Source organism: Megalops cyprinoides, chromosome 23 (assembly GCF_013368585.1).
Source record: "Megalops cyprinoides isolate fMegCyp1 chromosome 23, fMegCyp1.pri, whole genome shotgun sequence".
NCBI classification, from domain to species: Eukaryota; Metazoa; Chordata; class Actinopteri; order Elopiformes; family Megalopidae; genus Megalops; species Megalops cyprinoides.
In genome coordinates, this window is record NC_050605.1 from 19,442,283 (window position 1) to 19,457,844 (window position 15,562).

General features: G+C 43.5%; 2 protein-coding genes across 4 annotated transcripts in view; one reads left to right on the forward strand and one right to left on the reverse strand.

The window, feature by feature from the left end:
• LOC118770489 (signal peptide, CUB and EGF-like domain-containing protein 1) overlaps positions 1-5,097 on the reverse strand; it is a 92,283-nt gene extending 87,186 nt beyond the window's left edge. For all 3 annotated transcript variants that reach the window (XM_036518205.1, XM_036518204.1, XM_036518203.1), the window contains exons 1-2: positions 5,010-5,097; positions 2,356-2,478 (exon numbers count right to left, since the gene is read on the reverse strand). In XM_036518205.1, the coding sequence (XP_036374098.1) occupies positions 2,356-2,478; positions 5,010-5,097 (211 nt within the window). The remainder of the gene's footprint in view (positions 1-2,355; positions 2,479-5,009) is intronic.
• A 1,566-nt stretch (positions 5,098-6,663) lies between these two features.
• Positions 6,664-13,565, forward strand: LOC118770492 (sorting and assembly machinery component 50 homolog A). Its single transcript, XM_036518208.1, has 15 exons — positions 6,664-6,832; positions 7,405-7,515; positions 7,788-7,889; positions 9,000-9,087; positions 9,492-9,598; positions 9,732-9,862; positions 10,145-10,232; positions 10,397-10,525; positions 10,808-10,879; positions 10,978-11,064; positions 11,255-11,325; positions 11,535-11,602; positions 11,960-12,106; positions 12,405-12,546; positions 12,875-13,565. Exons 1-15 carry the CDS (start codon positions 6,812-6,814, stop codon positions 12,918-12,920), a joined length of 1,410 nt encoding a protein of 469 aa, XP_036374101.1. The 5' UTR covers positions 6,664-6,811; the 3' UTR covers positions 12,921-13,565.
• Positions 13,566-15,562: the final 1,997 nt, after the last annotated feature.

Here is a 15,562-nt window from a genome sequence, read left to right on the forward strand (position 1 = left end):
TAACCACCAATGTGCCAGTAGAATACACATGAGCAAAAAAAATCTGTAATAATATACAATGTTATTTGGCTGTTCACATGCTTTACTTATCCCTGTGAGGACAGCTCAGGGTTCAGAGTTTTCCATGACAAGCTGAATAATATGTACAATGTAACTTGGCAATATGCTTTGTCAGATTTACTGTAAATAGGAAGCAGAATTCTGAGCAGGACTTTCACCAAATTCATCAGTGTCCCTATTCATCAAGAATGAAATGAAAAATGGGAAAAAAAAAGAAATAAAATGAAAATTCTGAAAATTAGGCTGGCGTAATTTTTTATGAGACATTAGTGCACCATAAGTATTTCTGTTATCCTTCTTTAGCCAAAGGTCATTACAGGGAGCTTTACCCACTGACCATGACCTCATTACACCACTCTCTGCTTCAAAACATTTCAGTGACTGTGGCTACAAGTCTAATTTCAATGACCTGGCTCTTCCCAGCTGGAGACGAAGGAAACTCCCCTTAACATCCCATGCTGTGGAAAAACTTTGTACATTGTCCACAGTCCAGATGACTGAATGGTTGAGTGTCTGAGTTCTAATGGGGTGTAACTTTTAACATTTTTAGCACCAAACTTTTTTTCTCCCTTTAGACAGAGACTCGTACGGTCCCAGGGAGAACATTGTATTAAGGAAAACGTTGTGATGGAAGAACAACCACCATTATATTTACTTTATCTGCAACAGAAGACAAAACATTTACAACCATTGCCCACAAAGGGAGACACCCCTGCTTATTTATCTACCCCATACCTGAGTCAGGTAACCCAAGAATCAGCCAGCACAGACTAATTCTCTTATTTGCCTTTCAAAAGAAGCTGACAGGAAATGAGAGGTCAAAATCAAACAAAACTGCTGACAGTTTGGATCGAGAAAGGAATGCAAAAATTCAGCTGCACGCATTTGAAAACAGTGCAATGCCTTAATCAGATATAAATGACTCTTTCTCGCAGCTGTATCTGGTGACCACAGGAACCTGGTGAGCATGGGTTTCAATGTAGTGGGGTTTCAGAACTGTGGATCGAGACCTGCTCCAAGTGAGGAATCTGCAGGTGGTTGCGAGAGACACCTGTTCAGGGGTAGGGGTGGGGGGGGTTGGGGGGGGGGGTGGGATTCGTCTTCTTGCAGCTGAACACACGAGATAAGTGTTGGATTTCCAGTGGCAGAGCTCATTGGCATTCACACAAACACTAAACAAACAAGGGATTCTTAAAAAGCACAAAGCCAAAGATGCAGAGCAAACTGCAGAAATATAAGACACTTCACTGGCAATCTAACAGAACGCAGGGGAATGAATTCATTCTCCCTCTAAATGTAATTGAATGACATATCCCACTCTGACTTCACAGCAATTAACAATTTCACAGAACCAAAAAAAAAAAAAGATTTGAAAATAGTACAACACTGTAATAGATAACTGTAAACCTATGTCCATTTTTATAATTCCTCAAAAAAAACCCTAACAGACGGAAACAGTCAAGTGACATAGCTGTAAATACATGCCTCACTGGTCAAATTCTTCACTTCCTCTGTCCTCTGTTTTCTCCAAAAGCAGTACATCTGTGTTTCCATAGAGCAGCTGCTAAGAATGATCTCTGTAAAGTAGGTGTAGATGTGCAAAGGCCCCTCTGATATGTGACAGTTGTGAAAAAATGACAAAGGACACCACTGGTAGGCTCCACTTTAAGAAACTGTGCAAATCCTCAGTGAGTTTGGTTTGCCATCGAACAGCCAGATATCAGTGGGTTCACTGACCACATTTCTGAATGGGTGCATGGACTGTCCTTCAACTCCAGCTTTTGGGTCTTAACAACTGTACAAAAATGTGCATGAAAAATACTACTACAGTCCTACTTTGATGATATTTTGGCATTGCCTAAGGTATTAACTTAACATATTGGAACAACTGAAATATGTGGAATTCCTGGGTGTAGTTTAGGGCAACGGTCAGACGGGACGTTCCAGACGGACACACAGCCCCATGTAGGGAGGCTTTAACTCCAGCAGAGCTGAGGTTTCAGACAGAAAGGAGGGGAGGGGAGGTGTAAACTCACAGCCAGACACTCACACCAACCACCCCCCCCCCCCTCCCCAACCATCTTCACACCTTCCCAACTCCACTTCCTTCTGGTTAATTAGGGGAGTCTGTGCGTATGTGTATGTTGCGTGTGTGTGTGTGTGTCGGGTGGGGCTGTTCCCTGATCAGCAGCTGTGATATCCTCCCTTCATGGGCTGGAGTTCATCTGCCTGTCCTAACAGAGGCTGTGACCCCCAGTCAGACACGGGGGAAGCAGGGGGCTCCAGCACACTCACCTTCGCACTGTTTGCCGTCCCCCTTGTAGCCAGGCTTGCAGATGCACTTGTAGGACTTTGGAGTGTTCTGGCAGAGGGCGTCGATGTGACAGTCATCTGTGGCCTCCGAGCACTCATCTGCATCTGGATAGAGTCGCCGGGCACAAAGAGAACAAATCAGCCATCATTCCAATCATACACACAAGACACAGTACCAGGTCTGTCATCGCTGCTCATATAACTTGGATACACTTCCGTTCTCTTGTGCTGGAAGTCGCTCTGGATAAGAGCATCCGGTAAATGTGTGCAATGTAAAGTAAAAGAGAGAGCAGTGGTCGTGTAACTGGAAAACTTGTGTTGCAGTCACACACATTTGGCGGTGTTAAAACAACCCAAAACAAGTCAGCTGACCCACTCAAACAGTGACATAGCAGTAATGATACTGACAGTTCATGCAGAAATTCCGTTCGACAAATGTTTGTCACCTTCTCATGACATAGGATTTCACCAAATTATTTTTCATAAAATTAAAAAAAAAAAAAGTTTTATTACCAAGTGATGACTTCCTTTACTTAAACTGTTCAAAATACAAGCATAAGAGAAACAGAGGTACTGCAACCTGGCTGACAGCTGCTGGATTATAAAAATCTCACCTGCCTGAGGTACTGCATGACGGCAGAAGGCCCACTGATGACCATAACTATTATCTAAATCATGCATGTCTAAAATCATGCTTATCTAAACACGCGTAAAGTGCTGTAAAATTGAGCCACTATGAACCACAACAGATTACATGTTACTTTTATAGCATAATAAAGCAATAATTACCACACACATTCTCTTTCACCTTAATATTACAACATGAGAACGCTAAAACAGCATTGAATTCAGTCTGTTGCGTCTTTGTCGGTGTCACATTGGCTGTTCCGGAGAGCGGCTCTTAATTGTTCCGGTCATTGTTAGCGGATCCAGTCACATCTGGGGCTAATCCGAGAGCACCGTGCAGTTAATAGCATCTCACTCGCAGTTTTAATTGGTGAGAAAGCAGGCTTTGTGTCCAGGAGACACGGCGCTTGTTTTTTTTTTCTATTTTAAATCAACGTTCTGTTGATTTAAAATGGAGCAAAGTTTGAACTGCTTTGCCCCTCTCAGTCTCGCCCTTCATCATTAAGTGTAACATATCTCACACGGCATTAACCAATAAACCTTGCGCTTATTATTATTAAGCGACCGCGCTTCACTGTAACCCATGACATATTAAAAGCACAATATTACCAGACTTATTTTCCACCGTGTGTAAAATGCCATCACAATCTCAATACAAAGTCCGGTACAGTCCTTCAACCATCTCTCTTTAAACAAGACAATGTGTTCTGTGATGTCCCCAGAAATGTCTAGCTCATCAATAAGGTAGGTTCATTGTTAATGTATTGAAACCAATGCACTTTAATTGAGTCAATTAATTATTAGTAGCAGTACCATTAATGCATTATTGTCATTTGAAATGACTATTAACATCCTCACAAAATTTTAATTTGATTTTGCGTTTCACGTGCCGTCAGCTGCCAATTCAACTTAACTCTAGAAGTGCTTAGAACAATTATGAGCGTGGTTTTTATAAATTTATTCGAAATTTTTAATTGTATGCTCACACTGTGGACAAATGCTTTTTAAACGATGCAACGCATTAAGCTGTTATTAATAAAATTATTATTATTATTTTGTTGTTACCGCAAAATGGTTAACAAAACATAAAAGGTTAAAAGTGTGTCAGTCTTCATAGACAGTGGCCAACAGTGGCTTTAATTCTCTGAGAGGAAGTCAGCCACCACTAGCTTATGGTCGATAAACCAGCTTTATAAACACCTCCAGAGACCGCAGCAGCAGGGGGAGGAACCGAGACTGCAGAAGATGCGCTCCGAGATCACATGCTCACAGCGCTCATTCGGCCAGAGGAGAAAACGTGTCTTGTCGCATTTTGATTCGTAACTTGCGCCTAACGCATGGATTCGGACAGCTGACGGCTCCAGATGCGCGCTGAACACGCAGTACAAACTCATTAGTTTTTCAAGAATGTTCAGCCAGTGTAAAAATCCTTCACCAGCTTGCAGAAGTTCAGCATTTAATAATAACAGCGACTGCCGAAAGCATATGTTAAACTTGCCTACGGTACTGTGGAGGGCCACAACAGTGACACTTTTTGTATAGACATTTATAGAAACGACGTTGCTTAAAAAAAATAAAATAAAATAAAAAAAAAAGAAACTTAGATGAATATCAGTCAACAACTTCTTGAACCCATATTCAAAACTACAGTGTGATGACTAAATGTTTTAAAAATAAAAACCACCCAAGATGAGCTTATAAAAAGTAATACTTGCATGGTTGTTTCTAAAGCCAATCATGAAATTACAGTGTCTTACCTCTTTTCTGGTTTGAGAATGCACTGAGTTCTTCAAAAAGTTAATTCAATATTCCCAATTAAATGAAATGCAATTAAACAGTGGGTACAATGCACATGGGTTTCTTGTAAGTTAACGAAATATCACTTCGTGTTACTATCGCGGCGGTCACGAAACACGTCAATTAAATATTGACAAGGACAAAATAAACTGAAATTGTTTTCAAAATGTATGGAGGACAGTCAAGGGGAAAGGGAGAATGAAACCCCTTACCTGCAAACCCAGCGTTTCCCGTCACACCACAAGTATTTATGAGGATGAAAAACAAACAAAGGTCCCAGCAAAAATAAGTACTCTCCATGTTAAAAGCGGCGTTTCAACGCACTGTTTGTGGCCGTGTTTCTTTGATAAAGACAACCGTTTTCACTACAGCCTGCGAGACCGAGCGGCGAGACTGAAGAGCCGCACCGGGCGTGCTGATTGGCTTGCGCACAAGGAGGTAGGAGGTGTAGGGGAGAGAGGGCACTGAGGGGGAGAGAGAGAGAAAAAGAGGGGGATAGTCTTATTGATTAGCAAAGGGTGAAACCAATGTTTCTTTCCGATCCTGCAATTAAAACAACGAATCCGAATTTATCATTCGCCCGCCGTGCTGCTGCAGCTGCTTAAGTTTTCGACGTGTGACAATGATAAATGATCTTTTTTTTTCAGCGGGCCTTATATTGGTCATCTCGCTTTGCCCAGATGCGACACTTTGCTGTTTGGTTTGTTTGCTTTGATCCTTGTTTTACAGATGCACTTTTAACTTCACAAGGTCTGTGGATATTAATTGTGTTGTAGTGTAGATTATGGGGTATGTGTTGTTACGGTCTACTATTTTGCATGTAAAAGTACAGTCTCATTGATTTTTCACAAAACAAAACAATCAAAAATGCTGTAACCCCTGTCCATACATTTTCAGAAATCAAGTAATTTGACAGTACTTAGTGGGCCATACACAGTGTCCTCTTGGTGTGTAGCACCAAATTATTACGGGGGGAATCTTTACTTTTGTCTTTTTTGGGTTGAAAGTTGACCCTTAGTTAAAGTTAAAGTTTCGAATTAAACTTAATAAATCGTTTTTCAGTCAACCTACACGTATTAACGTTCTGTTGCAGTAAACCTCATGTAGCTACGATGCCCTCTCCTGGTATAATTTGGCAAAGGGTTTTGGCAAGGACACGGACCCTCTCAATTCATGCGGTAATAGCCTACAGCAGAGCGCTCTAAACGAGGGTGATGAGTTAGACGGAGGGAACAGCGAGAGAATCGGGGCTCCTTCGAGCAGAGCCGGGGTGAGAGTTCGGTTGGAAGACAGACCGAGCTGAAGAGATGCAGACACACAGAGAAACGCTATTGGAAGAAAGGAGGGATGAGACAGCGCAAGAGGGAGACGAAGATAAGGGTCAATAGACAGGATAGAACAGGTAACATGCGTTGGAAATGGAAAACAACAGTGAGCGAGAGATTATAAAAGGACATTTTAGGCTGCGCTTGTGTCATGGTAGGTGAGGAGGGGAGATAGCTGGATTGTTACACTCACTCTAACCCATCTAATATGCACTATATGCATCTAAACACTTTCCCCTTCCTTTGGTTCGTCAGAAGGTTTGTATTCATACTGTATTCCTAGACACTAATTTTAAGTTCCTAGTTGGCTCAAAGGTTTCGAAACGGAAGAGAAGCTGTGCAAAAGTGTCCAGACCACTGATGTATGTGGTCATCTAACTGTAAAAACTAAAAGTACGTTTGATTAAGATATGATAGCAATCTGGTCCTAGTTCACACGCCTACTTCTCCTATTGAAACACTGGACTGGTAGCAGCGCCCTGCCTCCTTTTAGGTGACAGCAGGCAGCGTTCTATCCAATTGCTGCATAGGAGGGCGGGGTTTGTGGGTGTCATGGCGTCTTACATGAGTGGGTCTCGGTTTAATGCTAAATAACGATTAAAAGTAGCTAGCTTTATCACTAGCGCTACAGCTACTCATCTTGTAATCAATTCTCGAGGGGACATACTGTTGCAAACTGAGAAACCATCATGGGGACTGTCCACGCCAGGGTAAAGACATTTGCTCAAATCGGAAAAGGGTGAAAACGTTGTGCATGACCTCTGATCGTTTTCACTCTGTGGAGTGTAGTAGGCCGTATGGGACGGACGCGCGATAAATTTAGAATGTCAAGAACAGTTAATGTAGCCAGATTCATCTGAATTTGCCAAGTAGCATATTGAGCTGATCAGAAAATTAGACGTGCATTTTGCATTTTGTTATTTTAAAATTCCGTTGCCATGTGCAGACAATTCTTTGTAGCTATGGATCGATAGCTAACGAGCTTGCTCATTCTGGGGGAAATAACCATGCACTTCGGCTACATAATTCTGACTGAATGCTTGACCTTCATTTGGTGTCGTGTGCAGTGGAAGAATTATATACTAAACGATGCTTGATCATAACGGGGTGCATTCGTGATATCATTGCATCAGTCAAGCAAGGTATCAACATTCAATTGTCTGCACACCAGAATGTATGTCACTCGCTACTGTTGACAGCTGGCGTGCTTGTTGGCTAGTTATTATGGAGCTGCGTAGTTAATACGTTGCATGCTGCTTTTTTTGTTCTTGTGACTATTCAGAGTCTTGATCCCCTCCCGATGCAAGGACCCGACCTTGGGGTTCAGGCCGATGAGGTAGACATGGTGGAGGTGGAGCCCGAGGCAAAACAGGAAGTTCTTGAAAACAAAGACGTGAGTATTTTTGCTAAATGTGGTGCGGTTGTAATGCATCTCGTACACAAAATTACGTTTTTGTGCTGGCTCGGTCATATCGGTTCAGATGGACCACAGCAAGAGACATGTAGCTACAGGTGTGACAGATTTAACATCTGTGTATGACTGTCTTAAATTTTGAAGCAACCGCCTCGTAGTAGGTACTGGAATCTCAATAGTAAGTATATTATTAAAGACCTTAACAGGTAGAATGTGCATGTGTCTGTCTTAAATCATTTTTTGTTGTTCAGGTTGTAGTCCAGCATGTACATATAGATGGACTGGGGAGAACGAAAGAGGATATTCTGGGATATGAAATTGCAGATGTCTTTGCTGCCAAAAACCTTATCGATGTAAGTAGCTGTCTGCTCTGCAAGAAACAGATGTTTGGTTCAATTTATGCTCACCTCATACAATGAAAACAGTATGTCAATTACTCAAATCTGATATAAAGACATTTAAAACCAGTATACTGTGACAGATCAGAGATGGAAATCACACTCATACCATTTCAAGTTCTGCTTAGTGGAAGGTACCTGTAAGCAAATTATATTCAGTACATTGACCTGCTTCTAGCAGAACCTGAATATTTACATTTACATTTATTTATTTAGCAGACGCTTTTATCCAAAGCGACTTACAAAAGTGCATACAGCAAGTATAGCGACAGTACGGGGACAGGATGTGTACAGTTCCACAATGAGACAGTTCTCAGCTGAGAGCAAGGTCTGTTTGTTTGAGGACACAGTACTATCAGATTTGTACAATTACAGCCTATAGGGCGACTAATACAATACACCTTCAAACGGCAAACTTCAACAACTTCAAACGGAGCAATGAGCGTCAGGGTAAAGGCGGCAACAAGAAACAATTTAAAAAGCACAATTTAAAAAGCACAGCAATTTATGTCAGCACTGATTGGGGGGAGGGGGGCAGCAATTGTGTGCTGGGTCAGTCCAGGTAGAGTCTGAAGAGGTGCATCTTCAGGCCCCGTCTGAAGGAATGGGGTGACGGAGCTGTCCGTAGCGAGACAGGGAGTCCGTTCCACCACTGGGGAGCGATGTAGGTGAAACACCGATGTCTGGCAGAACGAGCACCTCCTGAATATCTGAAACTTTGCACTGAGAGCACTATTTCCATCCCTGCAAATTACAGAACGTGTGCAAGATTGGTTTTCTTTGGTGACACATTACATCACATTATTGTCATTTAGCAGACACACTTATCCACAGTGACTTACATTACAGTTGTACATGTTATCCATTTATACAGCTGGATATTTACTGAGCGGGTGCTGGGTTAGGTACCTTGCACAAGGATACAGCAGCAGTGCCCCAGCAGGGACTTGAACCAGCAACCGTTTGTTTACAAGCCCTGCTCCTTAACCGCTATGCTACACTGCCACCAACACATTAGATCAAGATCAGTATGTGTATGAGCTTACCACTTCACCTTTGCTGCAGGTGATGAAAAAATCCCATGACGCCAGACTGAAACTGCTGCGCCTGGGCATCTTCAAACAGGTGGAAGTCGTCATCGACACCTCACAAGGTACCGCCGTGCATTATGGTTATTCACCTAGTGGATGTGAAAAGCTGTACATAAGACTTACCTGGCCAGACAGAACAGAGCCAACCATACATCGAGAGAGATTGTGTCTGCCAGAGATACTTTAGATTGCCAAGGGGAAAAGGTAAGACTTCACAGGGGTTGGGTAGCCTTTGTGCGGATGTGCAGCCAGTCAGTGCAGAGGTTATAAAAATACAACTGTAAAATTAGCTGTGTACCAACCAGTCCCAATATGAAGCATCGGTGTGGAGACTGCATGTCATCCACTGAGATTCCTTTGATGGTGTTAGCCTTGAGCTGCCCACCTGCCCACCAATTTAATGATCAGATTGCCAGGTTTGCTGTGGGTCATGGCAGCTGTGACTGACAGTAGTTTTCTATCACAGGAGAGGATGCTCTGCCCAATGGGCTCGATGTCACATTTGAAGTGGCAGAACTGAGAAGGATGACTGGGAGCTACAATACAATGGTCGGCAATAATGAAGGAAGCATGGTAAGTCAACATCTTAATGAGCACTTTTCAACCTGTTGGACATGCATGTTGATTTCTGTGTCCCAGCAACACTCGGTTCTGTCTTAGCACAGAGGTCAGCTGACACAGGTGTGTGGTTTACCCCTTTCCACAGGTACTGGGCCTTAAGCTGCCAAACTTTCTAGGTCGTGCAGAAAAGCTCACCTTTCAATTCTCGTACGGCACCAAAGAGACCTCATATGGACTGTCCTTCTTCAAACCTCAGCCTGGAAACTTTGATCGCAAGTATGTCAATAGCCACTAAATGCAGCTGCCGTACTGAATGTATAGATAAGCACTTAGACTAATGGTCTCAAATTACAAAGTTCCTCTGCTGTATGTTTTATACAGCCAGAGTGCACATAAAACAGCAAAAACTGGCAAATGTTTCACTGTTTTTTCACCATTGCCGTGATTCAGCAGTGCTTCATATTTCTGTACTTCCAAAGGTCATCGTTGTGTGCTTGACTGTCGAATCATATGATGCGATCACTACATGCCATTGACATTTGAAGTTTTCTGTTACAGCTTCTCTGTAAACCTGTACAAAGTCACAGGACAGTTCCCCTGGAGCTCACTGAGAGAGACGGACCGCGGCGTCTCAACAGAATTCAGCGTGAGGACCCTTAGATATCTGCTTATTGTGGTTGATGGCAATTTTATCCCCTATTAAACCATTGCTGTTGAAATGTTCCTGGGTGCCTCTGCCTTATCTTGTTCAGCGATGTGAGATCATTATGTTGAGATGAATGAGTCACGCTGTCCCCTTGTCTCCTGCAGTTCCCCTTCTGGAAGACTCACCACACCCTGAAGTGGGAGGGGGTTTGGAGGGAGCTGGGCTGCCTGGCACGCACCGCATCCTTCGCCGTCCGAGAGGAAAGCGGCCACTCCCTGAAGTCCTCCCTCTCGGTACCGCGCTGCTCTCCCTTCCTCTGACCGCATTTCTCTCAGCACAGTGTCCCATGCTCTCTGTCTCTCCAAGTGCTCCTTTTACTAATGCTTTCTGTCTGACAGATTACAAACTCTTAGCCAAGTCTGTGGTTGCCTTGTCATTGGTGAAAATGTTATTTGTTTTTGAGAATTTAGATCACTGTCTCAGTGGTAAAGGCACTTCTTATTAGTGTTAAGATGTGCCAGTTGGTGAGGAGGTATGTTCCTGAACATCTGCTTCATGGTTATTTTTTTTCCCAGCATGCCATGGTCATTGACACCAGAAACTCTACTATCCTTCCCAGGAAAGGTGCCTTACTGAAGATCAACCAGGTGTGCTGGGGGGAATCTGACTCCTCATATGATCAAACGTTCCATGATACAAGCCACAGGGTGAACATCTGACCTGACTGATGTGCTTTGGTCCACAGGAGCTTGCTGGGTATACGGGGGGAGACGCCAGCTTCCTGAAGGAGGACTTTGAGATCCAGCTGAACAGGCGTCTCTTCTGGGATTCAGTGAGTGAGCTCTTTACTGTCGAAAAACCAAACTCCATATTGGTTTCTGGCTGAAAGTGGTTGCAGAAAGGCTTAGATGGAGGCAACTGCCATAATCAGTGGTCGGTATTGAAATGCATGGTTTCTGTTCTCTCATTTTGGAACATGTACTTAGTTCCCCTCTGAAGGTCTGTCTGTACGCCTCTCTCAGGTTCTGTCTGCTTCCCTGTGGGGAGGCATGCTCCTACCCATTGGAGACAAGCCTTCCAGCATCGCTGACAGGTGGGTCCTGCCTACATTGCCGTGTTCACAGAATTTGCAGCATAGATTTAAAATAAAGGGTTTTTCACTGGGCCAGAATCCTGTCACATGGAATCTCAGAGAGGTCTTGTTTGTGAAGGCATCATTGGTACACTAGACTGTGACTGTGAATGGAATCATATGGACTTTGGGTTCTGATTGTGAATGAAATCATGTGAAATGCCTCTCAGGTTCTATCTGGGTGGTCCCACCAGCGTGAGGGGTTTCAGTATGTACAGCATCGGACCTCAGAGTGAAGGTGAGGTGTCATACTCTTACACCCTCAAAAGCTGTCAAAACTTTGCATTCTGCATTTGAACAGTTCAATGGGGAGAAAGTGGCATTAAGGAGCAGGAGCAGCCTGTTAGCTCAATTCCTGTGTCCACCCTGTTGATGTACTCTTGAGCAAGCTACAAAACCTAAACTGCTTGCGTAGAACACCCAGAAATGATATGGAACCTATGCAGGTCACTCTGTATAATGGTGGCTGACTGTCTGCTAAGCAAATTATTTCAAGAAACTGCAGAACATTTGGTCTTTGAATGAAGGACTCAAATTAAAAGTTGTCAATGTCAGTGAAATTCATACCTTTGATGGTCTGCCTTTGTTGTGCCAGGTGACTACTTGGGTGGGGAGGCGTACTGGGCTGGAGGGCTCCACCTGTACACCCCTCTCCCGTTCCGTCCAGGCCGAGGGGGGTTTGGGGACCTCTTCAGGACACACTTCTTCCTCAATGCTGGCAACCTGTGCAACCTCAACTATGGTGGGTACCGAAGGGGGAGGGGGACAGCCTCCCAGCGACATGCACGTGATGTTTGTAACGTCACATCATCAATGCTGTGATTGATGGCAAGGGTTTTTTGTGCTCAGCATAAGACTGTCAAGCCACTCAAGTTGAAACAGATTAATCACAAATACACACACACACACACACACAAAATCAAACAGACTTTAACACAGTAGTGTGTCTTTAAAAGGCCTTTACATAAAAAGTGAATAACTGTTTGTGTGTAAGTTTGTGCCCTGTGCTCTGACCCCCCTGTGACGCCCTCTCTCTGCAGGTGAGGGGCCGCGGGCTCACCTGCAGAAGCTGGCGGAGTGCATCCGCTGGTCGTACGGGGCGGGCATCGTGCTGCGGCTCGGGAACATCGCCCGGCTGGAACTCAACTACTGCATTCCCATGGGAGTCCAGAGCGGAGACAGGTACCGCACCGCTAGCTTTGCCTTAGCCCACAGATGCATACCTGACACACAGGCCTCCACCTGTAGGGGGCAGTGTGGCTCACCAAACTCAGGCAGGACATGCTGAGATCAAACACACTCAGTTACATATCGGGTGTAACAAGCAGGAAAGTACATGGCCTTGCAAGCACCTTTGTAAACACACGGACATCCAGTTGAGAAGTTCAACCTTGTTTGCGTAAAGGCTGATCTCTTGCAACGGTGAAACTGCTTTGATGACTGAAATGTTTGTCACATAAACATAAATATTGTCTGGTTGGATTAATTTTCTTTTCCTGCCTTTCTCCAGGATATGTGATGGTGTTCAGTTTGGAGCAGGAATTCGGTTCCTGTGATATCATCACCCCGCCAGGCCCTGAAGCAGAGCATTGTGGGAAGACGAGGTTTTTGGCACTCACCTCTTCTGTTGAGTGTAACACTCTCAGAGGGGCTCAAAGCACTCCTGGCCCACAGGGGACACACACACAGTCCTTGTGGTTTTGACCCAGATCCACCCGTTTATGTCATCTGTACAAATCGTTTTTTCTGTTCAGTCCTTTACGTTACATGCGTTCAGTAGACGCTCTTATCCAGAGCAACTTCCAACACAACAGAACATAAGTGTATCCATGTAAGTTAAATGAAAAACAGTGTCAGACCAGGCTAACCACACTCCCAAACCAGTGAGTGTGATTGTATCACCATTCAGGTCCTACCACAAGTGTACTTGTGCAACCTGACTAGGCAAATCCAGTCAAAGAATGATGCAGAGACTTTTCATTCCAACACTAAGGCTAACCCCAACAATTATCTGGAAAAAGCTGGAAATGATTGAGAGTCAGAGTTGGGGGGCAGAAATGATTGACACCTGGACCCCCTCTCCCAAGGACTGCAGCCCCTGTGGGCTAGTGGTAGAAACCCAGAGTGCAATCCACCATCAGTGCTCTTATATGTCATATTTAATACTGTCTGAATGCACAGAAATAAATTGTTACCCTTGACCTTGTGTGTTCAGCTAATGAGTGATTGGGTGTGCGAATCCTCCACCACAGATCTTACAAATGCCTTCATCTGTACCGTTATGTGCCCTGCCCATGTGCAAGAGGAAGTTCCTCAAAACATGCAAAACTGCCTGATAAGCAACCACCACCTGAAGCTAGCGTCTTTGAAACCAGTCACTGCAGACTGTAACTTAGGGGTCATGGGTTATTCACAAATTGTTTTTTTTTTTATTATTAACATCCAGTATGTCACAATGTCTACTTGGGTGCACATGATTAATATACACAAATGCTCGGTTTTACAAAAGTTTAAAAATCAACAAGAAATTGGAATGTGCCATAAAAGTAAAGAGGTTGAAATGAGTCCAGCGAGTGGATGAAAGTGTCTCTCCATAGAGTCAAGGCCTAAGAGGAGACTGAGAGTACCTGTGCACAGTCCCTCCTGATTATTACTAATGTTCACAACAGCAGTCATATGAGGGGGAATCATATTAAACATTACCCCTCAATTTAATTAAGCTGCCTAGTTATGCATTTAGCTCTGTACCTCTCAAAAAATTTCCAGTCTGTTCTTTAAGCACAAAGTGAATTGGGAATGTTGGTTATTGATATATATGTTAGATATACATAAATGAAAACTACTTGGCCTCAGTCAAAATGGTGGCAAACAGCTGTACCAAGGACACCTGGCTTTCATGACGAAGGTGAGCTCTTCAGAGAGCATACTGTAATCCTTCACACTATATTGCAGTTCTGTGGGAAAAAAATTAAAGGCGTAATATTTTGCAAAGTATAAAAAAAACAGGCCACAACGAATCAGAAAAATCTACCTGTCTGTTAAGCAGACATCAAGATAATCCAAGCAACAAAACACTACATCAGATAAAACTGACAATTCCATGTAAAAAGATCAAAGACAAAAGCAGCAAAACCAGGCTGAAAAGCGATCTTAAGGCCTTTAAAATCCAAATTTGTGGGAGATGTTTAGAATGCACACAACATCGCATAAATAGTAAGGATTCAGATTTTTTTCAGTTTGGTGAATAACGTGGATGTTGTGATGACGCAAGATGGGCTGTTTAGGTGTGCTGTTTCCAGTAGCTTTTGTATTTTTGATCAATGGCAAGTCAAGTCCATATTTTAAAACAAGCAACTAAACATTAAGGCATCCTCATGTTACACTTCATGTAAGGGGAAAAATGCTTCGTTAATGACGTTATCTATGATCCTTTGATCCTTGCAAGAACAAATATTCCAGAATCTCCCATCAAAAATAAATCTCAGGCTAACAGAATCTCAGTCATAAAAGAACTCTTCGGTCAGCACAGCGCTTCCATGATAAGTTCCTGTGAATGCTGCACAAACCGGTAAGTGCACATCTTGATTTTTGCATTGCAGAAATCCTTGATAATCAAGTATGACAAAGTCAGAGTTAATTTCTTTAGCATCTCCTGTCTGATTCAACATTTGGACAAGCAAAATTGGAACTGTAAAGCACTTGTGTGCATCTCTGAACTGCTGTTAGTGGTCTCCCAATCTATTCAAAAATTAATGTAATTCAAATGAACATGCATTTTTTTTTCCACAGTAATGAAACAAATCAAAGCTCTGCTTAGGAAAACTGTAACTCTACACACACTAGGGGTCATTTCCCCTCCTGGCAGGGTCTGCTTCAGTAACCACAGTTATAATGGAGGGGTTCTACAGACAGCAGGGGTTTTATTGGAAGCAGAACAGAGGTCTGGGCAGGCAGATGAACAGCCTACTCGCAAGCAGCTGGAGATGAAACGGAACCAGGAACGGAACGCTCCCGTGATGGAACCACAGTTCCGGAACCTCACTCTCTATCCCCTCTTTACCTGGGACAGGCATAGAGCACAGAAATAAACAGTTGATCCCCAGACACCAGGGGTACTAGTTACCCAGAGTCCTCTGCTCTGCGATGTACCCCTCTCTCTGTTGTGTGTAAAACGAAAAGCACACTGCTCACAGCCCTG